We start from the raw sequence: 27,146 nt of genomic DNA, 5'->3' as shown, positions 1-27,146 counted from the left end.
CCCAGGACTGATGCCGGATCTACGGGGAGCAGGTAAGGTCGCAGATCACCGCTTGCGGTGATCCGCGTATTTAATATGCAGTCCTGTGCCTCCGGTCTCCGGGGACAGACCGGAGGCGCCGGCAGTGGCGGCGGGCCCCCCATACCCCGTGTGTCCACTAGACCACCAGGGACTTACTGATCGGCGCTGGGAGCCGGCGTCCCGGGAGGTTAATAGCCGGCCAGGGGAGGAAGCTTTCCTGTTACAGCGGCTCCTCCCCTCAGCTCAGCGCGCCTTTCAGTATGTATAGTCTGGCGTCGCTGAGCTGCTTCCTCCGCGGGCCACGCTTCTTCTGAGGTCTCCAGCGGCCATTTTCTTGTGGTGCAGCAGCAGAGCTCCGGAGATGGAAGTGAGTCCAGTCCCCCTGCGTACCTCACCATCAGGTCAGTGTACACAGCGCTGTAGCCTTCCCAGACACTGAATCTGGGTAAGTTGCATGCAGTGTAATAGTGCAGTATATTATATGACATGTTTATGTATATATGTGTATATCTGCATTGTATGTGACTTATGCTAGTGCTGACTGTCTGTATTTAATTCTCTCACCTGTCAGTGTATATCTATCCCTTTTCTTTATCTGCCCTAATACAGCTGTACTTAGGGTGGTTCTGAGACCTCACATTTATATACTCGTTGATATTTGTGAGGTTTGTCACATACTGTTGCGTGCTGCACGTTGCCACATTTTCGTTGGAACGGTGTGTTGCATACGCTGAAAATGGGTCCCTGCGGCTAATTTTAGCATCAGTCAGGACCAGTATAGCACTGCTTGATATTTCCGCCAAGATTGGTCAGATATGTTTGACCAGGAGATAGAGCGTTATACGGCACCCATTTTTGCTATTCTGCAAGTCATGTGCTGCAGGTGTTAGTGCGGAGGATTTGTTTCATAAAGGGTTCTGTGTGTGGCGTCATCTGGTGCCGGCCCCTTTCACGACCCCCTTGGGCGGTTTGTTTTCTCGGGATCCTCTCAATTGCGGATCGCCGGGTGGGCCCCACTGTTGTACCTCACCTGGGGGTTACTTCACCATACTGCCCTTTTCATCTCAGGGTATCTCGCAGTTTCTTGCACTCTTCCCCTGTGACACAGACTACTGCTCCCTGCAGGGGTTTTTCGCAGTATATGAATTCCCCCTGGTGCCACCATAGTCTGTCATTCCCCTTGCAGGGATTCCCACGGCCACCCTGGGTGGATGTCGTTTTCTACGAAACGCAAAGTGGCGTGGTTGACGCCCTGTGGTTACTTCCCAGTTGGCTCTGCGTGAACTGGATACTGTTTTGAGCTCTTTCCCTCTTACACGGGGGGAAGCCTATTTCAAGTATTATTATCCCTGCTTTGGGCTGGTGGCAGGTCCATTCTGGTTAGAGTGAATGTTGACCTGCACCTGTATCATACACCCTCAGTATTGCGTGCCGCACCTGTATCATACACCATCAGTATTGCGTGCCTTCTGGTTCCCTGTTGCTGACTAGCGGGGGGATCGCATGGCGGGACTCTAGCTGTTGTCAGTTATGAGGTATTACAACAGTGTTTGGCCTCCTGTCCCAAATTCCCTGAGGGTCATCACGAGCCCCTCATGGGGTGGATGGGCGTGTTACTCGTCGGATTACAGACGTTACTACGCATCCCATTCCTGCGTGGTCGGATTCTTCTGATCCGTAGGTAGTAACTCTGCCTGAAATCAGTATACTCGCTTTCAGGGGTTGTTACCCATCCTACCATGGCTATAGCATGGTTGGTTAATAATACTATTGCATACTGAGCTGATGCATTTGTAATGTTTTTTCCCCACCAACACGTCTGGGGTTCAAATGTATTTGGCTGCGACGGTATCCTCCGTAATACCCTATGGCTGCGCTCTGGGAATGCAGAGGTGCAGATACCATCTATAGGGTAGATCTTGTTGGGTCCTGACCTTGACAGTAGCAGTACAAATTTCCCGCCTTCAGCTATGCCCACTACATGGCCTCAGACTAAGTCTATTAAGTCTTTTTGTCCTCTGGGTCAGCCTAAAGGTCTGTTTCTTCAACCGAGCAGGCCTGGACTGCCAGCCGATCCTGCTTCTGAACCTACGGATATATCGTCAGCATGACGAGACAGGCCTACCACTGGGAGATGGCGATTTTCTCAGTTCGCCCGGTACTAGTGTCTAGTTGCTGCGGCTACGTGGGTAGGAGGGTACGCCCTCTCTTTGCTCAGGCGGCCTATTTCCATGTGATGGTACGCAGGCCCTTATTCGGACCTGAACAGGGCCTTACGAATCCAGAAAGCTATACAGTTGTTGGGGTAAGCGGAGCTAATTGGGCCATCCCCACTTTCTCAGCGAGGGACTGGTTGTTCTGCTTTCTTTCTGGTGCGGTGGCTGAATGGTCCTCTTTGGCCTATTCTCTGTCTCAATTCCCTGAACCAGTTCCTAAAGCTACCTGGGCTCAGGAGGCAATCCCTATGCTCCATCATACTATGTTTGAAACCTGGGGACTTTATGGTATCACTGGATATACAGGACGCGTGCCTACGGGCACTTACAGAGACCTTGCCTCAGCATGGACTGAGGTTTGCTGTATCACAGCACTTACGGTTTTTCGGGCTCTGCCTGTTGGGACTGTTCTCAGCCCCACAGGGGTTTACCAGCGTTTTGGATTTTCTGACAGTTCTTCTGTTCAGTATATCCCAATGCTCCTGTACCTGGATGGCCTCCTGCTCTTAGCAGGATCACTGGGGTACTTTACAGCCGGGTCAGGTTGACTGTGGCTTCTTCAGGGTGCAGACGTTTAATCAATGGGGAAAAAGTCCTCCCTGCATCCCTCTCTGGGTATTCTTCACCTAGGAGCCCTGCTGGATTCTCAGAATCTGAGAATTCTTCTGGCGTAAGACGGCATCTCCACTCTTCCATTAGGAGTACATGGATGTCTGCGCAGTCGACATATGTCTTTGCACTCTGGGATGCATGGTCCACTATTCAGTGTCTGCCTTTGGAAGGGTGGAATGGGCTTAGTTCCATTCCAGGCCTTTCCATAATTGGCTTATCTCCAGATGGAACAAGTTTTTTCTGTCTGATCACTGTTCAAACGATGCTGCTCTCCCCGGAGGCAAGTCGGTCCCTTTTCGGGTGACTATGACCATCTCGTCCAGGGTATTCTTTGCTAAGGACAGTGTCTGGTTCGCATCCATTTCAGTGCAATTGCATGTCTGTCGATTCCACCCTGTCAATTAACTTGTTGGAACTTTAGCCTGTCTTGGGCCTTCACTCTGGCATAGCCCTTGTTTCCCGGTGAACCTGAAAAAGTTCAGTCCGACAGGGTCAGAACAGTGGCTTCCTTTTTAGCAATACTGTTCGTTGGGTGGCAATGTCAGGTATGTCATACATTCGGACATTGTCTGAGGGTCTCCTCCCGACCATCTCGACAGTGTTCATTTCAGGTGCTCTCCATTGGGAAGCGGGAGTCCTCAGCCGTTACGACGTGCATCCCGGGGACTAGTCTCATCCCCAAGAGAGGTTTCATCTCCTGGTGAGCAGGAAGGGGGGGCCCTCCTGAGGTGACACTCATGGCCTTCTGACTCTATCACACTATGGTGTTACAGTCCAACTCTGGGGATTCTGAAGCAACCTTCAGTGACTCTTTGTCGGTGAAGTGGTTCTTCCAATTTGCGTACCTGTGTTCTCCAGTCTCCATTCTTCCTCGAGGGAAGTGTTTCAATCGAGACAGAGATGCTTTCCTGCTGGTGGCTTCTGATTGCCCCAGATGTCAGGGGTACTTGGTTTTTCGGAGTCTCTCCATCGATACTCCATTCCTGATGCTTCACTACCCAGACCTGTTGTCTCAGGGTCCTGGGGTTTGCCTTGGACCTGGGTCGTTTGTCTTAGACTACGTCCCTACAGTGGTCTTACGGCTTCCCTGGCTTTGTCATCGTTGGAATGATTGGAGCACATGGATCAGCTTTTGCTGGGACCTACCACAAACTGTGGCAGCCATAATTCTTATGGTATTATACCTATCGGTTCGATCCTCTGGTGTCCAGGATTTCCAGATATTCTGGCATTCCTTCCGGCTGGCTTGGGTTTCACCCTCGGCCTGGCCTTCCTGACAGTGCAGATCTCTACACTGTCAGTATGATTAGGATATGGAATTGCTCCGCTCTGATATCCAGTTCATCCTTTGGAGTGTTTTCTGGATTATGCCTCCATTTGTCCTCCCTAAGGACTCCTTGGGAGTTAGGAGTGGTTCTTCGTTAACTCCGGGGAAAGTTAATGGAACCGCTGGTTGTGATAGCCATTACATGGTCTATTGCTTTGGCTTTCTCTCTTTCTATCAGGGAGTTTATATCAACCAAGTGAGTGTCGGAATTGGGAGCGTTCTCATGTGGCTCCCTCTTCTGGAGGGCATCTTGTCAGGGTGTGAGTTGCTCTCACCCTGTGTTTCTTCTTAGTGATTTTCAGGTTCCATATTATTCTGGAACTTATGGTGCGGCCATTCAGTCCCCAGTCCTCTCGGCTGGTGTGGCCTCATTGACTGTGGTCCGGCCTCTGTGGATTTATGTGATCCATTCAAGTTCCTGACGGAAATCGGACTCCTTATTGGTGGTCTGAGATTTCTGGTTTTAACAGGAAAGGATGGCCGGCCTATGGCCATATGTTGGCTGGACGGCCTCGTATGTCTTCTTCAGGGGCCTACCCATGGGTAGGCCTTTCTGTTGTTGCTGCTTGTTTTTTCTCAGGCCATGTAACCCTCGTGGGTGGCTCGCTGTGGCGCCTTGGCTGTTTTGCCTTGCTAGGTGGCCACGTGGTCTTCTGTCCACACCTTTTTAAGGTTCTAGGCATTGTTTTCCTTTGCCTCTCAGTATGCTTCCTTTTTGCCGGCGGATTCTCCTCTCAGCACAGGAGCGTCCCCTCCCTTGGTTGAACTGCTTTGGGACATCCCCAAGGTCAACCCTGTGGACCCCCTATGGACTCTGAAGTAGAAAACAAAAGATATGGTAAGAACTTACCTTTGTTATCTCTGTTTCTACGAAGTCCATAGGGTCCACAGGGCGCCCGCCCTGACGCATCTGGCTTCAAATGGGCTGTGTGACTGGTCACCGGTTTTCCGTCTCCCATTTCTGTGAGTATGGTTATCGAGTGTTCCAGTTTTTCTCTCTTTTTCTCTCCTCCTCCGGCCTTTGGCTACTTACAAACTGAGGTGCCTCTGGCTGGGGGTGGGGTTATAGGGAGAGTGGACCCAAGTGCATCCTGGGAGCTAAAAGCTTTAACTGCGTGGTGCCCGGATTTGGTTCCCAACCTATACCGAAGGTCAACCATGTGGACTCTATGGACTTCGTAGAAACAGAGATAACAAAGGTAAGTTCTTACCACATCCCTTGTTATCTCAGTCTTGTGTAGTCACTGTGTGTGATGAGGTTAGTAATTCCTGAGTAAGGTCAGAGCCTGTGTAAGTGTCTGTGAGGCTGTGATGGTACTCCATGTTACTGATGGTATCTCAGTCTTGTGTAATCACTGCATGTGATGAGGTTAGTAATTCCTGAGTAAGGTCAGAGCCTGTGTAAGTGTGTGAGGCTGTGATGGTACTCCATGTTACTGATGGTTTCTCAGTCTTGTGTAATCACTGCGTCTGATGAGGTTAGTAATTCCTGAGTAAGGTCAGAGCTGTGTAAGTGTGTGTGAGGCTGTGATGGTACTCCATGTTACTGATGGTATCTCAGTCTTGTGAAGTCACTGTGTATGATGAGGTTAGTAATTCCCGAGTAAAGTCCGACTCAGAGCCTGTGTAAGTGTGTGTGAGGCTGTGATGGTACTCCATGTTACTGATGGTATCTCAGTCTTGTGTAGTCACTGCGTGTGATGAGGTTAGTAATTCCTGTATAATTGTGTATGATGCTGTGATGGTACTCCATGTTACTGATGGTTTCTCAGTCCGGTGTAATCACTTCGTGTGATGAGGTTAGTAATTCCTGAGTAAGGTCAGAGCCTGTGTAAGTGTGTGTGATGCTGTGATGGTACTCCATGTTACTGATGGTTTCTCAGTCTTGTGTAATCACTGTGTATGATGAGGTTAGTAATTCCCGAGTAAAGTCCGACTCAGAGCCTGTGTAAGTGTGTGTGAGGCTGTGATGGTACTCCATGTTACTGATGGTTTCTCAGTCTTGTGTAATCACTGCGTGTGATGAGGTTAGTAATTCCTGAGTAAGTGTGTGTGAGGCTGTGATGGTACTCCATGTTACTGATGGTATCTCAGTCTTGTGTAGTCACTGCGTGTGATGAGGTTAGTAATTCCTGAGTAAGGTCAGAGCCTGTGTGAGGATGTGATGGTACTCCATGTTACTGATGGTTTCTCAGTCTTGTGTAGTCACTGCGTGTGATGAGGTTAGTAATTCCTGAGTAAGGTCAGAGCCTGTGTAAGTGTGTATGATGCTGTGATGGTACTCCATGTTACTGATGGTATCTCAGTCTTGTGTAATCACTGTGTGTGATGAGGTTAGTAATTCCTGAGTAAGGTCAGAGCCTGTGTAAGTGTGTGTGAGGCTGTGATGGTACTCCATGTTACTGATGGTATCTCAGTCTTGTGTAATCACTGCGTGCGATGAGATTAGCAATTCCTGAGTAAGGTCAGAGCCTGTGTAAGTGTGTGTGAGGCTGTGATGGTACTCCATGTTACTGATGGTTTCTCAGTCTTGTGTAATCACTGCGTATGATGAGGTTAGTAATTCCCGAGTAAAGTCCGTCTCAGAGCCTGTGTAAGTGTGTGTGAGGCTGTGATGGTACTCCATGTTACTGATGGTATCTCAGTCTTGTGTAATCACTGCGTGTGATGAGGTTAGTAATTACTGAGTAAGTGTGTGTGAGGCTGTGATGGTACTCCATATTACTGATGGTATCTCAGTCTTGTGTAGTCACTGCGTGTGATGAGGTTAGTAATTCCTGAGTAAGGTCAGAGCCTGTGTTAGTGTGTGTGAGGATGTGATTGTACTACATGTTACTGATGGTTTCTCAGTCTTGTGTAGTCACTGCGTGTGATGAGGTTAGTCATTCCTGAGTAAGGTCAGAGCCTGTGTAAGTGTGTATGATGCTGTGATGGTACTCCATGTTACTGATGGTATCTCAGTCTAGTGCAATCACTGTGTGTGATGAGGTTAGTAATTCCTGAGTAAGGTCAGAGCCTGTGTAAGTGTGTGTGAGGCTGTGATGGTACTCCATGTTACTCATGGTTTCTCAGTCTTGTGTAATCACTGCGTATGATGAGGTTAGTAATTCCCAAGTAAAGTCCGACTCAGAACCTGTGTAAGTGTGTGTGAGGCTGTGATGGTACTCCATGTTACTGATGGTATCTCAGTCTTGTGTAGTCACTGCATGTGATGAGGTTAGTAATTCCTGAGTGTGTGTGAGGCTGTGATGGTACTCCATGTTACTGAAGGTTTCTCAGTCTTGTGTAGTCACTGTGTGTGATGAGGTTAGTAATTCCTGAGTAAGGTCAGAGCCTGTGTAAGTGTCTGTGAGGCTGTGATGGTACTCCATGTTACTGATGGTATCTCAGTCTTGTGTAATCACTGCATGTGATGAGGTTAGTAATTCCTGAGTAAGGTCAGAGCCTGTGTAAGTGTGTGTGAGGATGTGATGGTACTCCATGTTACTGATGCTTTCTCAGTCTTGTGTAATCACTGCGTGTGATGAGGTTAGTGATTCCTGAGTAAGGTCAGAGCCTGTGTAAGTGTGTGTGAGGCTGTGATGGTACTCCATGTTACTGATGGTTTCTCAGTCTTGTGTAATCACTGCGTGTGATGAGGCTAGTAATTCCTGAGTAAGGTCAGAGCCTGTGTAAGCGTTTGTGAGGCTGTGATGGTACTCCATGTTACTGATGGTATCTCAGTCTTGTGTAATCACTGCGTGTGATGAGGTTAGTAATTCCTGAGTAAGGTCAGAGCCTGTGTAAGTGTGTGTGAGGATGTGATGGTACTCCATGTTACTGATGGTATCTCAGTCTTGTGTAATCACTGCGTGCGATGAGATTAGCAATTCCTGAGTAAGGTCAGAGCCTGTGTAAGTGTGTGTGAGGCTGTGATGGTACTCGATGTTACTGATGGTTTCTCAGTCTTGTGTAATCACTGCGTATGATGAGGCTAGTAATTCCCGAGTAAAGTCCGTCTCAGAGCCTGTGTAAGTGTGTGTGAGGCTGTGATGGTACTCCATGTTACTGATGGTATCTCAGTCTTGTGTAATCACTGCGTGTGATGAGGTTAGTAATTCCTGAGTAAGTGTGTGTGAGGCTGTGATGGTACTCCATATTACTGATGGTATCTCAGTCTTGTGTAGTCACTGCGTGTGATGAGGTTAGTAATTCCTGAGTAAGGTCAGAGCCTGTGTAAGTGTGTGTGAGGATGTGATTGTACTCCATGTTACTGATGGTTTCTCAGTCTTGTGTAGTCACTGCGTGTGATGAGGTTAGTAATTCCTGAGTAAGGTCAGAGCCTGTGTAAGTGTGTATGATGCTGTGATGGTACTCCATGTTACTGATGGTATCTCAGTCTTGTGCAATCACTGTGTGTGATGAGGTTAGTAATTCCTGAGTAAGGTCAGAGCCTGTGTAAGTGTGTGTGAGGCTGTGATGGTACTCCATGTTACTGATGGTATCTCAGTCTTGTGTAATCACTGCGTGCAATGAGATTAGCAATTCCTGAGTAAGGTCAGAGCCTGTGTAAGTGTGTGTGAGGCTGTGATGGTACTCCATGTTACTCATGGTTTCTCAGTCTTGTGTAATCACTGCGTATGATGAGGTTAGTAATTCCTGAGTAAAGTCCGTCTCAGAGCCTGTGTAAGTGTGTGTGAGGCTGTGATGGTACTCCATGTTACTGATGGTATCTCAGTCTTGTGTAATCACTGCGTGTGATGAGGTTAGTAATTCCTGAGTAAGTGTGTGTGAGGCTGTGATGGTACTCCATATTACTGATGGTATCTCAGTCTTGTGTAGTCACTGCGTGTGATGAGGTTAGTAATTCCTGAGTAAGGTCAGAGCCTGTGTAAGTGTGTGTGAGGATGTGATTGTACTCCATGTTACTGATGGTTTCTCAGTCTTGTGTAGTCACTGCGTGTGATGAGGTTAGTAATTCCTGAGTAAGGTCAGAGCCTGTGTAAGTGTGTATGATGCTGTGATGGTACTCCATGTTACTGATGGTATCTCAGTCTTGTGCAATCACTGTGTGTGATGAGGTTAGTAATTCCTGAGTAAGGTCAGAGCCTGTGTAAGTGTGTGTGAGGCTGTGATGGTACTCCATGTTACTGATGGTATCTCAGTCTTGTGTAATCACTGCGTGCGATGAGATTAGCAATTCCTGAGTAAGGTCAGAGCCTGTGTAAGTGTGTGTGAGGCTGTGATGGTACTTCATGTTACTCATGGTTTCTCAGTCTTGTGTAATCACTGCGTATGATGAGGTTAGTAATTCCCGAGTAAAGTCCGACTCAGAGCCTGTGTAAGTGTGTGTGAGGCTGTGATGGTACTCCATGTTACTGATGGTATCTCAGTCTTGTGTAGTCACTGCATGTGATGAGGTTAGTAATTCCTGAGTAAGTGTGTGTGAGGCTGTGATGGTACTCCATATTACTGATGGTATCTCAGTCTTGTGTAGTCACTGCGTGTGATGAGGTTAGTAATTCCTGAGTAAGGTCAGAGCCTGTGTAAGTGTGTGTGAGGATGTGATTGTACTCCATGTTACTGATGGTTTCTCAGTCTTGTGTAGTCACTGCGTGTGATGAGGTTAGTAATTCCTGAGTAAGGTCAGAGCCTGTGTAAGTGTGTATGATGCTGTGATGGTACTCCATGTTACTGATGGTATCTCAGTCTTGTGCAATCACTGTGTGTGATGAGGTTAGTAATTCCTGAGTAAGGTCAGAGCCTGTGTAAGTGTGTGTGAGGCTGTGATGGTACTCCATGTTACTGATGGTATCTCAGTCTTGTGTAATCACTGCGTGCGATGAGATTAGCAATTCCTGAGTAAGGTCAGAGCCTGTGTAAGTGTGTGTGAGGCTGTGATGGTACTTCATGTTACTCATGGTTTCTCAGTCTTGTGTAATCACTGCGTATGATGAGGTTAGTAATTCCCGAGTAAAGTCCGACTCAGAGCCTGTGTAAGTGTGTGTGAGGCTGTGATGGTACTCCATGTTACTGATGGTATCTCAGTCTTGTGTAGTCACTGCATGTGATGAGGTTAGTAATTCCTGAGTAAGTGTGTGTGAGGCTGTGATGGTACTCCATGTTACTGAAGGTTTCTCAGTCTTGTGTAGTCACTGTGTGTGATGAGGTTAGTAATTCCTGAGTAAGGTCAGAGCCTGTGTAAGTGTCTGTGAGGCTGTGATGGTACTCCATGTTACTGATGGTATCTCAGTCTTGTGTAATCACTGCTTGTGATGAGTTTAGTAATTCCTGAGTAAGGTCAGAGCCTGTGTAAGTGTGTGTGAGGATGTGATGGTACTCCATGTTACTGATGCTTTCTCAGTCTTGTGTAATCACTGCGTGTGATGAGGTTAGTGATTCCTGAGTAAGGTCAGAGCCTGTGTAAGTGTGTGTGAGGCTGTGATGGTACTCCATGTTACTGATGGTTTCTCAGTCTTGTGTAATCACTGCGTGTGATGAGGCTAGTAATTCCTGAGTAAGGTCAGAGCCTGTGTAAGCGTTTGTGAGGCTGTGATGGTACTCCATGTTACTGATGGTGTCTCAATCTTGTGTAATCACTGCGTGTGATGAGGTTAGTAATTCCTGAGTAAGGTCAGAGCCTGTGTAAGCGTGTGTGAGGCTGTGATGGTACTCCATGTTACTGATGGTATCTCAGTCTTGTGTAATCACTGCGTGTGATGAGGTTAGTAATTCTTGAGTACGGTCAGAGCCTGTGTAAGTGTGTGTGAGGATGTGATGGTACTCCATGTTACTGATGGTTTCTCAGTCTTGTGTAATCACTGTGTGTGATGAGGTTAGTAATTCCTGAGTAAGGTCAGAGCCTGTGTAAGCGTGTGTGAGGCTGTGATGGTACTCCATGTTACTGATGGTGTCTCAGTCTTGTGTAATCACTGCGTGTGATGAGGTTAGTAATTCCTGAGTAAGGTCAGAGCCTGTGTAAGTGTGTGTGAGGCTGTGATGGTACTCCATGTTACTGATGGTATCTCAGTCTTGTGTAATCACTGCGTGTGATGAGGTTAGTAATTCCTGAGTAAGGTCAGAGCCTGTGTAAGTGTGTGTGAGGATGTGATGGTACTCCATGGTACTGATGGTCTCTCAGTCTTGTGTAATCACTGTGTGTGATGAGGTTAGTAATTCCTGAGTAAGGTCAGAGCCTGTGTAAGTGTGTGTGAGGCTGTGATGGTACTCCATGTTACTGATGGTATCTCAGTCTTGTGTAATCACTGCGTGTGATGAGGTTAGTAATTCCTGAGTAAGGTCAGAGCCTGTGTAAGTGTGTGTGAGGCTGTGATGGTACTCCATGTTACTGATGGTATCTCAGTCTTGTGTAATCACTGCGTGCGATGAGATTAGCAATTCCTGAGTAAGGTCAGAGCCTGTGTAAGTGTGTGTGAGGCTGTGATGGTACTCCATGTTACTGATGGTTTCTCAGTCTTGTGTAATCACTGCGTATGATGAGGTTAGTAATTCCCGAGTAAAGTCCGTCTCAGAGCCTGTGTAAGTTTGTGTGAGGCTGTGATGGTACTCCATGTTACTGATGGTATCTCAGTCTTGTGAAGTCACTGCGTGTGATGAGGTTAGTAATTCTTGAGTAAGTGTGTGTGAGGCTGTGATGGTACTCCATGTTACTGAAGGTTTCTCAGTCTTGTGTAGTCACTGTGTGTGATGAGGTTAGTAATTCCTGAGTAAGGTCAGAGCCTGTGTAAGTGTGTGTGAGGCTGTGATGGTACTCCATGTTACTGATGGTATCTCAGTCTTTTGTAATCACTGCGTGTGATGAGTTTAGTAACTCCTGAGTAAGGTCAGAGCCTGTGTAAGTGTGTGTAAGGCTGTGATGGTACTCCATGTTACTGATGGTGTCTCAGTCTTGTGTAATCACTGTGTGTGATGAGGTTAGTAATTCCTGAGTAAGGTCAGAGCCTGTGTAAGTGTGTGTGAGGATGTGATGGTACTCCATGTTACTGATGGTGTCTCAGTCTTGTGTAATCACTGCGTGCGATGAGATTAGCAATTCCTGAGTAAGGTCAGAGCCTGTGTAAGTGTGTGTGAGGCTGTGATGGTACTCCATGTTACTGATGGTATCTCAGTCTTGTGTAATCACTGTGTGTGATGAGGTTAGTGATTCCTGAGTAAGGTCAGAGCCTGTGTAAGTGTGTGTAAGGCTGTGATGGTACTCCATGTTACTGATGGTGTCTCAGTCTTGTGTAATCACTGTGTGTGATGAGGTTAGTAATTCCTGAGTAAGGTCAGAGCCTGTGTAAGTGTGTGTGAGGCTGTGATGGTACTCCATGTTACCAATGGTTTCGCAGTCTTACTAAGCATTACGGATGTGTGTAAGGTAAGGTGGGCGTCCTTGTGTAGTGCTGCGACGGCATAGCGATCGCAATGGATTAGCATGTCTTCGCAGTGAGACTGCAGGCGTAATCGCTATTGCAATCACAGTTGGGTTCCCTAATGTATCAGGCCTAGAGTCCGTTCCACTGCTTCATTGGGTCAGCCTCGCACCCCTGCCCACAAATATTGGTTCGGCCCACACAATGGATTCCTCCACGTGCTGCTATTAGTACGGATCAATACTTCATGCTGCTAGAACGGTCCCAGGCATGCAGCTAAGACTGAGCAGGGGGGGGGGGATTTCCTCACATGCTTGATGGCGACAGTCAGGTTGTGTGTGCTCGGCGTCCGCAGAGACACATTGAGGACAATGACGCAGCTGAGGACGATGAGCGTCGACACGATCATGACGAAGATTAAATACCTGTAAGAGAAACCTGGATTGTCAGTGATCTCACCGCGTGACTCAAAGCTGCGCTTTTTTACAGATCAGCTATTTTATAGGTTCACAAAGCTCTAGTTGGAATATATTATTTAAATTTGAATGGCCCCCTGGTAATATATCCTATCAGTTACTTAATAGCTGATGACATCACAGATGCCCCTTTTCACGTAACCTATCAGCTCCCTTAGAACTAATGAAGTCACTGAGGCACTGGTAATCTAGCCTATCGGTTCCCTAGGAGCTAATAAAGTCACTAAGGCGATGGTAATATAACATCCATTCCCTAAGAGCCGGTGACATCACTAAGGATGTTTTTTTTGGTTCATTGATGTCACTGGTTAGTGATATCATATAAATATTGGTTGAGCTCACAAAATGGCTGCCTCGTCTGTGCCTAGGCAGTTTGCTGTAATTAACTCTTGTGAGGGTTTATTCTGTATGTGTAGTATTGATGGTTGTGTTCTTTAGTATTTTAATTTGACTATTTATGATACTGATGCCCATGAAGAGGTTTATGGTGTCCCTGCATATTAAAGTGGATTGTCAGAAGTAATGTGGGCTGAATCAGTAATGGAGCCTACCAATTTATGTCCATGAGATACTGGTTCCCAGTGAATAGCTCAGCCCACAAAATGGCTCCCTCTACTGTGTGTGTGGGTGACAGGTCCACTGTGGGAAGTGGCTTTTTGGCAAGCAAGCCACATACAAATTGGGAAGATCAGACATCTTGGCCGTTTCATTCAGATCAACATCTTGTTTATCTTCCCAGACGTCAAGCTACATATAAATGTTATTGCAATTAATATGCCCAATCTGACCAATCACCCATAAGTTTCTGGGGAAGGGTCCACAAAAATAACTGATTTTGTTTGTACCTATAACAATCCAAACCATTTCCGAAGGTCCACACACACGCACACCAGCAGATTTGGTTGGTCAATTGTGTCTTTTGCGATGTGGGTATCCCCAGGCTGAGAGTTACTAATCATATCTGGTCGGATTAGTATTGATCTGTCAAAATATTTGGTCACTGGCCAATTAGGGAATTAATTAACTACAGATTCGATTGCTTTGCAGTTCCTGCCTAGTCTAATGCCACCTATCTAAACGTAAGACAAAAACTGGCCCTTCTGGTCTAGCGACATGCAGCCAACAAAACCTGCCTAATGTGACCATCAAAGTCAGTTCTGAACAATAATATAGTCTTTATCTAATAGACCCCAGGACGTTTTTCTTTTTTAATTGTTAGGCAGTGGGAAAAAAATTATGTAAGGTGTCACTTACTTCCCGATAAGCGGGACACTCAGCGAGGTCTCTGGAACTTTCTGAGCGATGAGGAACAGGAATACAGTCTGAGCCAGGAGGACCGAGATGGAGACCGTACACTTCTGGCCGCCGGCTGGGGGCAGAGAAAAGGACATGGTGACAATGAGTGACATCGCAGGAGGAGGAGGAGAAGAACACTGTGAGGTCCATTATGGCTTTTGCATTGCAGCTTTTTTAGTGCAGGCAGTAGATTCCTAATTGTTGGCCAAAATGTAACATCCTGGGCTTTGCAGTTGCCAGCAGCCGCGAGATTTTGGCAATGCAGCTGCTACATTTAAAGTGGCAATTTTTGGGGTTCAAATCAATTCTGTGTGATTTGGGTCCTGTGAGCCATACTCATGGCAAACTTACACCGCAAATTACTTTTGCAATTTAATTCCAAACTCGAATTAATTTCCTAGAGGAAATTCATGTTTTTTTCCGGCGCACCCTCCTGAGCAGGTGAAAAGGTAGGGAAAATATTTATTTTAAGGTAAAAATGTTGGGACACTGCGCATATCCTCTAGTACACCCCTCCCAATGTGTACGCATGCTCTTGGGAGATGTTTACATAGCAACATTTGGCCAATAAAGACCTGTCAGTTTTCAGGTGAATTTTTTCAAAAAGCTCAATAATGGGTTAAATTATGTGGGACAGGTACAGTCAGGTGCATAAATATTGGGACGTTGACAGAATTTTCATATTTTGGCCTCTATTCACCACCACAATGGCTTTGAAATGAAACAAACAAGATGTGCTTTAACTGCAGACTTTCAGATTTAATTTGAGGGTAATTACATCCAAATCAGGTGAACGGTGTAGGAATTACAACGGTTTCTATATGTGCCTCTCACTTTTTAAGGGGCCAAAAGTAACGGGACTATCAACTCAGAAGCTATTTCATGGACAGGTGTGGGCTATTCTCTCGTTATTTCATTATCAATTAAGCAGGTAAAAGGTCTGGAGTTGATTCTAGGTGTGACATTTGCATTTGGATTCAGTTGCTGTCGACTCTCAATATGAGATCCAAAGAGCTGTCACTATCAGTGAAGCAAGCCATCATTAGGCTGAAAAATCAAAACAAACCCATCAGAGAGATAGCAAAAACATTAGGTGTGGCCAAATCACCTGTTTGGAACATTCTTAAAAAGAAAGAACGCACCGGAGAGATCAGCAACACCGGAAGACCACGGAAAACAACTGTAGTGGATGACAGAAGAATTATTTCCCTGGTGAAGAAAAACCCCTTCACAACAGTTGGGCAAATCAAGAACACTCTCCAGGAGGTAGATGTATATGTGTCAAAGTCAACAATCAAGAGAAGACTTCACAAGAGTGAATATAGAGGGTTCACCACAAGATGTAAACCATTGGTGAGCCACAAAAACAGACCAGATTAGAATTTGCCAAACAACATCTATAAAAGCCATTACAGTTCTGGAACAACATCCTATGGACAGATGAGACAAAAATCAACTTGTACCAGAGTGATGGGAAGAGAAGAATATGGAGAAGGAAAAGAACTGCTCATGATCCAAAACATACCACCTCATCAGTGAAGCATGGTGGTGGTAGTGAACATGGCGTGGGCATGTATGGCTGCCAAAGGAACTGGTTCCCTTGTATTTATTGATGATGTGACTGCTGACAAAAGCAGCAGAATGAATTATGGAGTGTTTCGGGCAATATTATATGCTCATATTCAGTCAAATGCTTCAGAACTCATTGGACGGTGCTTCACAGTGCAGAAGGACAATGACCCGAAGCATACTGCAAAAAAGTGGAATGTTATGCAATGGCCAAGTCAATCCCCTGACCTGAATCCGATTGAGCATGCTTTTCACTTGATGAAGACAAAACTGAAGGGAAAATGCCCCAAGAACAAGCAGGAACTGAAGACATTTGCAGTAGAGGCCTGGCAGAGCATCACCAGGGATGAAACCCAGCGTCTGGTGATGTCTATGCGTTCCAGACTTAAGGCTGTAATTTCCTGCAAAGGATTTGCAACAAAGTATTAAAAAGTGAAAGTTAGATTTAGGATTGTTTAGTTTGTCCCATTACTTTTGGTCCCTTAAAAAGTGGGAGGCACATATAGAAACCGTTGTAATTCCTACACCGTTCACCTGATTTGGATGTAATTACCCTCAAATTAAATCTGAAAGTCTGCAGTTAAAGCACATCTTGTTTGTTTCATTTCAAAGCCATTGTGGTGGTGAATAGAGGACAAAATATGAAAATTCTGTCAATGTCCCAATATTTATGCACCTGACTGTATGTGGAGGTGTAAATGATGTGGGACAGGTATATGGAGGTGTAAATGATGTAGGACAGGTATGTGGGAGGTGTAAATGATGTGGGACAGGTATGTGGAGGTGTAAATGATGTGGGACAGGTATGTGGAGGTGTAAATGATGTGGGACAGGTATATGGAGGTGTCAATTATGTGGGCCAGGTGTGTGGAGGTGTAAATGATGTGGGACAGGTACGTGGAGGTGTAAATGATGTGGGACAGGTATGTGGAGTTGTAAATGATGGGGGACAGGTATGTGGAGGTGTAAATGATGGGGGACAGGTATGTGGAGGTGTAAATGATGTGAGACAAATACGTGGAGGTGTAAATGATGTAGGACAGGTATGTGGAGGTATAAATGATGTGGGACAGGTACAGTATGTGGAGGTGTAAATGATGTGGGACAGGTATGTGGAGGAGTAAATGATGTGGGACAGGTATATGGAGGTGTAAATGATGTAGGACAGGTATGTGGAGGAGTAAATGATGTGGGACAGGAATATGGAGGTGTAAATGATGTAGGACAGATATGTGGAGGTGTAAATGATGGGGGACAGGTATGTGGAGGTGTAAATGATGGGGGACAGGTATGTGGAGGTGTAAATGATGGGGGACGGGTATGTGGAGGTGTAAATGATGGGGGACGGGTATGTGGAGGTGTAAATCATGTGGGATGGGTATGCGGAGGTATAAATGATGTGGGACTGGTGTGCGGAGGTGTAAATGATGTGGGGCAGGTATGTGGAGGTGTAAATGATGGGGGACAGGTATGTGGAGGTGTAGATGATGGGGGACAGGTATGTGGAGGTGTAAATGATGTGGGACAGGTATGTGGAGGTGTAAATTATGTGGGACAGGTATGTGGAGGTGTAAATGATGTGGGACAGGTATGTGGAGGAGTAAATGATGTGGGACAGGTATGTGGAGGTGTAAATGTTGGGGAGCAGGTATGTGGAGGTGTAAATGATGTGAGACAGATATGTGGAGGTGTAAATGATGTGGGACAGGTATGTGGAGGAGTAAATGATGTGAGACAGGTATATGGAGGTGTAAATGATGTAGGACCGGTATGTGGAGGTGTAAATCATGGGGGACAGGTAAGTGAAGGTGTAAATGATCCGGGACAGGTATGTGGAGGTGTAAATGATGTGGGACAGGTATGTGGAGGTGTAAATGACATGGGGCAGGTATGTGGAGGAGTAAATGATGTGGGACAGGTATGTGGAGGAGTAAATGATGTGGGACAGGTATGTGGAGGTGTAAATGTTGGGGAGCAGGTATGTGGAGGTGTAAATGATGTGAGACAGATATGTGGAGGTGTAAATGATGTAGGACAGGTATGTGGAGGTGTAAATGATGTGGGACAGGTATGTGGAGGTGTAAATGATGTGGGACAGGTATGTGGAGGAGTAAATGATGTGAGACAGGTATATGGAGGTGTAAATGATGTAGGACCGGTATGTGGAGGTGTAAATCATGGGGGACAGGTAAGTGAAGGTGTAAATGATCCGGGACAGATATGTGGAGGTGTAAATGATGGGGGACAGGTATGTGGAGGAGTAAATGATGTAGGACAGGTATGTGGAGGTGTAAATGATGTGGGACAGGTATGTGGAGGAGTAAATGATGTGGGACATGTATGTGGAGGTGTAAATGATGGGGACAGGTATGTGGAGGTGTAAATGATGTGGGACAGGTATGTGGAGGTGTAATGATGCGGACAGGTATGAGGTGTAAATGATGTGGGACAGGTATGTGGAGGAGTAAATGATGTAGGACAGGTATGTGGAGGTGTAAATGATGTGGGACAGGTATGTGGAGGAGTAAATGATGTGGGACATGTATGTGGAGGTATAAATGATGGGGACAGGTATGTGGAGGTGTAAATGATGTGGGACAGGTACGTGGAGGTGTAAATGATGTAGGACAGGTATGTGGAGGTGTAAATGATGGGGGACAGGTATGTGGAGGTGTAATTGATGTGGGATAGGTATGTGGAGGTGTAGATGATGTGGGACAGGTATGTGGAGGTGTAAATGATGTGGGACAGGTATGTGGAGGTGTAAATGATGTGGGACAGGTATGTGGAGGTGTAAATGATGTGGGACAGGTATGCAGAGGTGTAAATGATGTGGGACAGGTATGTGGAGGTGTAAATGATGGGGGACAGGTATGTGGAGGTGTAGATGATGGGGGACAGGTATGTGGAGGTGTAAATGATGTGGGACAGGTATGTGGAGGTGTAAATGATGTGGGACAGGTACGTGGAGGTGTAAATGATGTGGGACAGGTACAGTATGTGGAGGTGTAAATGATGGGGGACAGGTATGTGGAAGTGTAAATGATGTGGGACAGGTACGTGGAGGTGTAAATGATGTAGGACAGGTATGTGGAGGTGTAAATGATGGGGGACAGGTATGTGGAGGTGTAAATGATGGGGGACAGGTACGTGGAGGTGTTGTAGTGATGTGAGATTGGTTTTTGAACTGGTCGATGAGGTAGAAGTGTTTATTCTAACTTTCCAAAGTTGTATAAAAACACAAAAAAAATAACTATACAGACTTTTTTCTATACCCAACATGATAAAAAGACTTTAATTTGATTAAAAACACTTGCTGGCTAGCAGGACTTTCCTTATGGCCACTAGCAGCCTTCTATATGGTCCCTGTTTGCTCAGTTGCCATTTTTTCGGGGTCCGGGCTGGTTTTTCCACCTTTTCATGCACTTCTCCCAGGTCACTTTTTGTACAAAAGTCGCGCAATGTCACCGCGAGTACCGCAAACGCCCATTACTAGTTGAATCTTGCATTTCTGGGGTGCACGCATTCACTTGATGGCTGCGAGTTTCATGAAATAATCTTGCCTTCCCAAACTCGCTCCTAATTGAATTGACTTCTTTGTCTTTTAACAAATTGCTGCGTTAAATCTAAAGCAGCTAAATCCCCCAAATCTTGCGTTTGCCCCGGACTGACTGGCTGCTACATTTCAGCGATTAGACGTGTGGGGGGAGGGGGCGTGGGGTTGGCACGTCCTTGGCTACAGTTAAGTCATATAAGCAGTTTTCTAAATTATTGCCAAGTAACTTACTAAGGATCATGTAGTAATAAGTACATAAAACTGCTGTATCCTAAAATATTGCTGCAGATTTTTTTTTTCAAAGTTTGATTTAATTATAGAGAGAGAAAATCTGTTACATTTTTGTTTCAGAATTAGCTGAAATTGTACATTATTCTCGTATCCCAGCCTTGACTGACCACTGATGAGCTGACTGAAGGGTCAGTGCTTTTCTTAATTGACCCCAGGTTATGTTGGGCAACCTTTGCTGGGGGGATCGGTATAAAATACCGCCAGACGCTGGAAGACCGGCAGTGAAGATCCTGATAGGTAAGTATTTTAACCATTGACTAACCTAACCGCCCCCTAACCCTAACCTCCCCCCAAGTGCCTAACCCTAACCCCCCTGTTAGTGCCTAGACCTAACCTCCCTTCCCCGCAGCCTAAACCTAAGTCTCCCGGGTGGGTGCCTAAGCCCCCTTTCCCCTAGCCTAACCCTAACCAATCCAGGGAGGTGCCTAACCCTAAGTCCCCCCCGGGAGCCCCTAACCTAACCCCCCCTGCGGCTGTCCGCGTCCGGCGCCCGGCTTACCGATCGGTATGCCAGGCGTCGGGCTCCCGGCGTAGGTAAAATGACAGGCGTAGGGATTTCGACACCTGTCATTAGACCCTTGCCGGGATTAGACAGTCGGGATGCCAACGGTCCAAATTTTGACAGTCAGCATCCCGACTGCATACCATGCTGGGTTCTGAGGATTGAATGCTCTGATGGAGCTGCAGCAGTTGCCTTTGGGGAGCAGCTAACACTGAATTCCTCCTCGTTGGTTGGAGGGGATCTCAGCTGTGCATTACAGGCAGACATTGATATTGTGAAATAACCTTTGCATTGCTGGTCGTCAGGCAAAGAGAGAACTTTCTGACCTACTGAACACTCTAGGACTAGTGGGAGGTGAGGGAGAGAAGCCGCAGTAGCCTGAGATCCGGGATGCGCCTTAGTGAATAACGTACAGCATTGAGAAAAGACTAACGGCCTGATTGAGAGCTCGACGGAGTGTCGTAAGCGGTCGACGTATTCAGTCTGCGCGTGCTTCCGGGTTCCACTGCGCATGAGATCCCATGTTTACCACCGAGAGACGAAAAACAAATTTGGCCGCAAGAGCTGGGGATTTCACTGGGCATTCCTGGGGGGATCGGTATAAATGACCGCTGGACCTATGTCCGGCGGTTAAAATCCCGATGCCGGAAGACCGGCTGCAGTGAAGATCCCGACAGGTAAGTGAACTAACTATACGTAACCCTCTATCGCCCCTAACCCTTCCTTAGGGGTGCCTAACCCTAACCTCCCCCCCTAGTTCCTAACTCTAACTCCCCCGTAAGTGCCTAAACCTAACGCCCCCCCCTCCCCCATCCCTGCAGCCTAACACTAACCCTCCCAGAGGGGGGTGCCTAAGCCTAACCTCCCCCAGGGGGTGCCTAACCCTAAATCCCCCAGGGGGTGCCTTACCCTAACCTCCCCCAGGGGGTGCCTAACCCTAACGTCCCCCAGGGGGTGCCTAACCCTAAGTCCCGCCCCCAGGAGCCCCTAACCTAACCCTCCCCCCGCAGCTGTCCGCGCCCAACGCCTGGCTTACCTTCGTTCGGGGGTGGCTAAAAAGCCGCGGACTTGACGCGGTTTCGAATAGGACTAAAGACGCAGGTGCAGTGATACAGACAGCCATGTTCAGACGAATAATAGGCACAATGTTCGATGGTGCAACAGATGACGCGTCTGAATGTGCACAGCGGCGAGTCAGTGCTGCAGCTGGCGGTCACTTCTGTACCAATACCATCGGCCGTGGCAGCATAAAGAGGGAGTCGCACTGCGGCAAAGGACGCAGTCACGGCAGCAATAAGGTGCCCTAAGGAGGTCACCTCACTCCAAGCACATCACAGGGACGGACTCCTTTCAGCGCCCCTGCGGGTGCTATTTAGTACATTCCCACTAATATCGCGCCCAGATTGGATTATGAATAGTGATTATTGATAAATGGGCCCAATAGTCTGGCCGACACTTTCTCCCATCTGTGCTTTGTAGTGTTCCACCACACCTGTATCATTCCCACTAGAATACTTGTTATTACGCTTGCATGGGCAGGGGTCATTCTGCACTAAAAACCCCAAATATGGAGGAGACTATAAGACCGTTTTACCCTGATGGGAACTGGAGCAAGGGGTAAGTGGATGTGTAAGAAGTACCTACAACACACCAGTGTAAACATGGCTAGAACCACATACAACGTCTTAATAGAAGGAACATGGTGGTGATACCTCTACAATGTGCAGATGTTTCTAATGATTACAGAATCTATTCACCCAGTTGCAAATGGTCCACGAGCAGCCCTACCACATCTGTTTGCCAGAGCTGGTGTCTTTCTTTTCTTACCTTTGGCCGGCAGAAAGTATACCAGCACCACCAGTGAGGAGATGAGGACACAGGGCACAATGATGTTGACAATGTAGAATAGAGGTTTCCTCTGGATGATAAGACCAAAAATAATCTCTTGATATTGGAGGTCATCGTGGGTATACCTGTGGTTCAGAAACTTCCAAGCCGGGCAATGTTTTATTGCCCACTCTCCATTCTCTGGAAGGCATAAGATACAGTTGGATAAGATAAGATGTTTTTATTTTTTAGAAATTGAGGAATGTGGGTGGAGGATGACAGACAGAGAGTAGGATAGTCTGGGTGGAGGAAGACAGTAGGACAATATGGGTGGAAGAGGACAGTCTGGGTGGGGGAGGATAGACAGTAGGACAATCTGGTTGGGGGTGGACAGAGAGTAGGACAGTCTGGATGGAGAAAGACAGTAGGACAATCTGGGTAGGGGAGGATAGACAGTAGTACAATTTGGGTGGAGGAGGACAGACAGAGAAGGACAGCCTGTGTGGAGGAGGACAGACAGAGAAAGACAGCCTGTGTGGAGGAGGACAGACAGAGTAGGACAGCCTGTGTAGAGGAGGACAGACAGAGAAGGAAAGCCCGGGTGGAGGAGGACAGACAGAGAAGGACAGCCTGTGTAGAAGAGGACAGACAGAGAAGGACAGCCCGGGTGCAGGAGGACAGACAGAGAAGGACAGCCTGTGTAGAGGAGGACAGACAGAGAAGGACAGCCCAGGTGGAGGAGGACAGACAGAGAAGGACAGCCTGGGTGGAGGAGGACAGACAGAGAAGGACAGTCTGGGTGGAGGAGGACAGACAGAGAAGGACAGCCTGTGTGGAGGAGGACAGACAGAGAAGGACACCCTGGGTGGTGGAGGACAGACAGAGCAGGACAACCTGGGTGGAGGACAGACAGAGAAGGACAGCCTGTGTGAAGGAGGACAGACAGAGAAGGACAGCCTGGGTGGAGGAGGACAGACAGAGAAGGACAGCCTGGGTGGAGGAGGACAGACAGAGTGGGACAGCCTGGGAGGTGGAGGACAGACAGAGCAGGACAACCTGGGTGGTGGAGGACAGACAGAGAAGGACAGCCTGGGTGGAAGAGGACAGACAGAGAAGGACAACCTGGGTGGAGGAGGACAGACAGAGAAGGACAGCCTGGGTGGTGGAGGACAGACAGAGTAGGACAGCCTGGGTGGTGGAGGACAGACAGAGTAGAATAGCCCTGGTGGTGGAAGATAGACAGAGTAGGACAGCCCGGGTGGAGGAGGACAGACAGAGTAGGACAGCCTGGGAGGAGGACAGACAGAGAAGGACAACCTGTGTGGAGGAGGACAGACAGAGAAAGACAGCCTGTGTAGAGGAGGACAGACAGAGAAGGACAGCCCGGGTGGAGGAGGACAGACAGAGAAGGACAGCCTGTGTAGAAGAGGACAGACAGAGAAGGACAGCCCGGGTGCAGGAGGACAGACAGAGAAGGACAGCCTGTGTAGAGGAGGACAGACAGAGAAGGACAGCCCAGGTGGAGGAGGACAGACAGAGAAGGACAGCCTGGGTGGAGGAGGACAGACGGAGAAGGACAGCCTGGGTGGAGGAGGACAGACAGAGAAGGACAGCCTGTGTGGAGAAGGACAGACAGAGTAGGACAGCCCGGGTGGAGGAGGACAGACAGAGGAGGACAGCCTGGGAGGAGGACAGACAGAGAAGGACAGCCTGTGTGGAGGAGGACAGACAGAGAAAGACAGCCTGTGTGGAGGAGGACAGACAGAGTAGGACAGCCTGTGTAGAGGAGGACAGACAGAGAAGAACAGCCCGGGTGGAGGAGGACAGACAGAGAAGGACAGCCTGTGTAGAAGAGGACAGACAGAGAAGGACAGCCCGGGTGCAGGAGGACAGACAGAGAAGGAGAGCCTGTGTAGAGGAGGACAGACAGAGAAGGACAGCCCAGGTGGAGGAGGACAGACAGAGAAGGACAGCCTGGGTGGAGGAGGACAGACAGAGAAGGACAACCTGGGTGGAGGAGGACAGACAGAGAAGGACAGCCTGTGTGGAGGAGGACAGACAGAGTAGGACAGCCTGGGTGGTGGAGGACAGACAGAGTAGGACAGCCTGGGTGGTGGAGGACAGACAGAGTAGGATAGCCCTGGTGGTGGAGGATAGACAGAGTAGGACAGCCCGGGTGGAGGAGGACAGACAGAGTAGGACAGCCTGGGAGGAGGACAGACAGAGAAGGACAACCTGTGTGGAGGAGGACAGACAGAGAAAGACAGCCTGTGTAGAGGAGGACAGACAGAGAAGGACAGCCCGGGTGGAGGAGGACAGACAGAGAAGGACAGCCTGTGTAGAAGAGGACAGACAGAGAAGGACAGCCCGGGTGCAGGAGGACAGACAGAGAAGGACAGCCTGTGTAGAGGAGGACAGACAGAGAAGGACAGCCCAGGTGGAGGAGGACAGACAGAGAAGGACAGCCCGGGTGGAGGAGGACAGACAGAGAAGGACAGCCTGGGTGGAGGAGGACAGACAGAGAAGGACAGCCTGTGTGGAGGAGGACAGACAGAGTAGGACAGCCCGGGTGGAGGAGTACAGACAGAGTAGGACAGCCTGGGAGGAGGACAGACAGAGAAGGACAGCCTGTGTGGAGGAGGACAGACAGAGAAAGACAGCCTGTGTGGAGGAGGACAGACAGAGTGTGACAGCCTGTGTAGAGGAGGACAGACAGAGAAGGACAGCCCGGGTGGAGGAGGACAGACAGAGAAGGACAGCCTGTGTAGAAGAGGACAGACAGAGAAGGACAGCCCGGGTGCAGGAGGACAGACAGAGAAGGACAGCCTGTGTAGAAGAGGACAGACAGAGAAGGACAGCCCAGGTGGAGGACAGACAGAGAAGGACAGCCTGGGTGGAGGAGGACAGACAGAGAAGGGAAGCCTGGGTGGAGGAGGACAGACAGAGAAGGACAGCCTGTGTGGAGGAGGACAGACAGAGAAGGACAGCCTGGGTGGTGGAGGACAGACAGAGCAGGACAACCTGGGTGGAGGACAGACAGAGAAGGACAGCCTGTGTGGAGGAGGACAGACAGAGAAGGACAGCCTGGGTGGAGGGGGACAGACAGTGAAGGACAGCCTGGGTGGAGGAGGACAGACAGAGAAGGACAGCCTGGGTGGAGGAGGACAGACAGAGTAGGACAGCCTGGGTGGTGGAGGACAGACAGAGCTGGACAACCTGGGTGGTGGAGGACAGACAGAGAAGGACAGCCTGTGTGGAGGAGGACAGACAGAGAAGGACAGCCTGGGTGGAGGGGGACAGACAGAGAAGGACAGCCTGTGTGGAGGAGGACAGACAGAGTAGTACAGCCCGGGTGGAGGAGTACAGACAGAGTAGGACAGCCTGGGAGGAGGACAGACAGAGAAGGACAGCCTGTGTGGAGGAGGACAGACAGAGAAAGACAGCCTGTGTGGAGGAGGACAGACAGAGTAGGACAGCCTGTGAAGAGGAGGACAGACAGAGAAGGACAGCCCGGGTGGAGGAGGACAGACAGAGAAGGACAGCCTGTGTAGAAGAGGACAGACAAAGAAGGACAGCCCAGGTGCAGGAGGACAGACAGAGAAGGTCAGCCTGTGTAGAGGAGGACAGACAGAGAAGGACAGCCCAGGTGGAGGACAGACAGAGAAGGACAGCCTGTGTGGAGGAGGACAGACAGTGAAGGACAGCCCGGGAGGAGGAGGACAGACAGAGAAGGACAGCCTGTGTGGAGGAGGACAGACAGAGAAGGACAGCCTGGGTGGTGGAGGACAGACAGAGCAGGACAACCTGGGTGGAGGACAGACAGAGAAGGACAGCCTGTGTGGAGGAGGACAGACAGAGAAGGACAGCCTGGGTGGAGGGGGACAGACAGAGAAGGACAGCCTGGGTGGAGGAGGACAGACAGAGAAGGACAGCCTGGGTGGAGGAGGACAGACAGAGTAGGACAGCCTGGGTGGTGGAGGACAGACAGAGCTGGACAACCTGGGTGGTGGAGGACAGACAGAGAAGGACAGCCTGTGTGGAGGAGGACAGACAGAGAAGGACAGCCTGCGTGGAGGAGGACAGACAGAGAAGGACAACCTGGGTGGAGGAGGACAGACAGAGAAGGACAGCCTGTGTGGAGGAGGACAGACAGAGTAGGATAGCCCTGGTGGTGGAGGATAGACAGAGTAGGACAGCCCGGGTGGAGGAGGACAGACAGAGCAGGACAACCTGGGTGGAGGACAGACAGAGAAGGACAGCCTGTGTGGAGGAGGACAGACAGAGAAGGACAGCCTGGGTGGAGGGGGACAGACAGAGAAGGACAGCCTGTGTGGAGGAGGACAGACAGAGAAAGACAGCCTGTGTAGAGGAGGACAGACAGAGAAGGACAGCCCGGGTGGAGGAGGACAGACAGAGAAGGACAGCCTGTGTAGAAGAGGACAGACAGAGAAGGACAGCCCGGGTGCAGGAGGACAGACAGAGAAGGTCAGCCTGTGTAGAGGAGGACAGACAGAGAAGGACAGCCCAGGTGGAGGAGGACAGACAGAGAAGGACAGCCTGGGTGGAGGAGGACAGACAGAGAAGGACAGCCTGGGTGGAGGAGGACAGACAGAGAAGGACAGCCTGTGTGGAGGAGGACAGACATAGGACAGCCCGGGTGGAGGAGGACAGACAGAGTAGGACAGCCTGGGAGGAGGACAGACAGAGAAGGACAGCCTGTGTGGAGGAGGACAGACAGAGAAAGACAGCCTGTGTGGAGGAGGACAGACAGAGTAGGACAGCCTGTGTAGAGGAGGACAGACAGAGAAGGACAGCCCGGGTGGAGGAGGACAGACAGAGAAGGACAGCCTGTGTAGAAGAGGACAGACAGAGAAGGACAGCCCGGGTGCAGGAGGACAGACAGAGAAGGACAGCCTGTGTAGAGGAGGACAGACAGAGAAGGACAGCCCAGGTGGAGGAGGACAGACAGAGAAGGACAGCCCGGGTGGAGGAGGACAGACAGAGAAGGACAGCCCGGGTGGAGGAGGACAGACAGAGAAGGACAGCCTGTGTGGAGGAGGACAGACAGAGAAGGACAGCCTGGGTGGTGGAGGACAGAC

General features: G+C 48.8%; 1 protein-coding gene across 3 annotated transcripts in view; it reads right to left on the bottom strand.

The window, feature by feature from the left end:
* The window catches only part of CHRNE (cholinergic receptor nicotinic epsilon subunit), a 74,910-nt gene that overhangs the window by 6,875 nt on the left and 40,889 nt on the right, over window positions 1–27,146 (bottom strand). For all 3 annotated transcript variants that reach the window (XM_088464639.1, XM_088464638.1, XM_088464641.1), the window contains exons 7-9: window positions 22,048–22,248; window positions 14,261–14,375; window positions 12,841–12,955 (exon numbers count right to left, since the gene is read on the bottom strand). In XM_088464639.1, coding sequence (XP_088320765.1) covers window positions 12,841–12,955; window positions 14,261–14,375; window positions 22,048–22,248 — 431 coding nt within the window. The remainder of the gene's footprint in view (window positions 1–12,840; window positions 12,956–14,260; window positions 14,376–22,047; window positions 22,249–27,146) is intronic.

This window comes from Taudactylus pleione, unplaced genomic scaffold (assembly GCF_031769625.1).
Source record: "Taudactylus pleione unplaced genomic scaffold, aTauple2 ptg001724l, whole genome shotgun sequence".
NCBI classification, from domain to species: Eukaryota; Metazoa; Chordata; class Amphibia; order Anura; family Myobatrachidae; genus Taudactylus; species Taudactylus pleione.
Note: the sequence above shows the minus strand (reverse complement) of the source record. Positions and strands in the feature narration are given on the sequence as shown.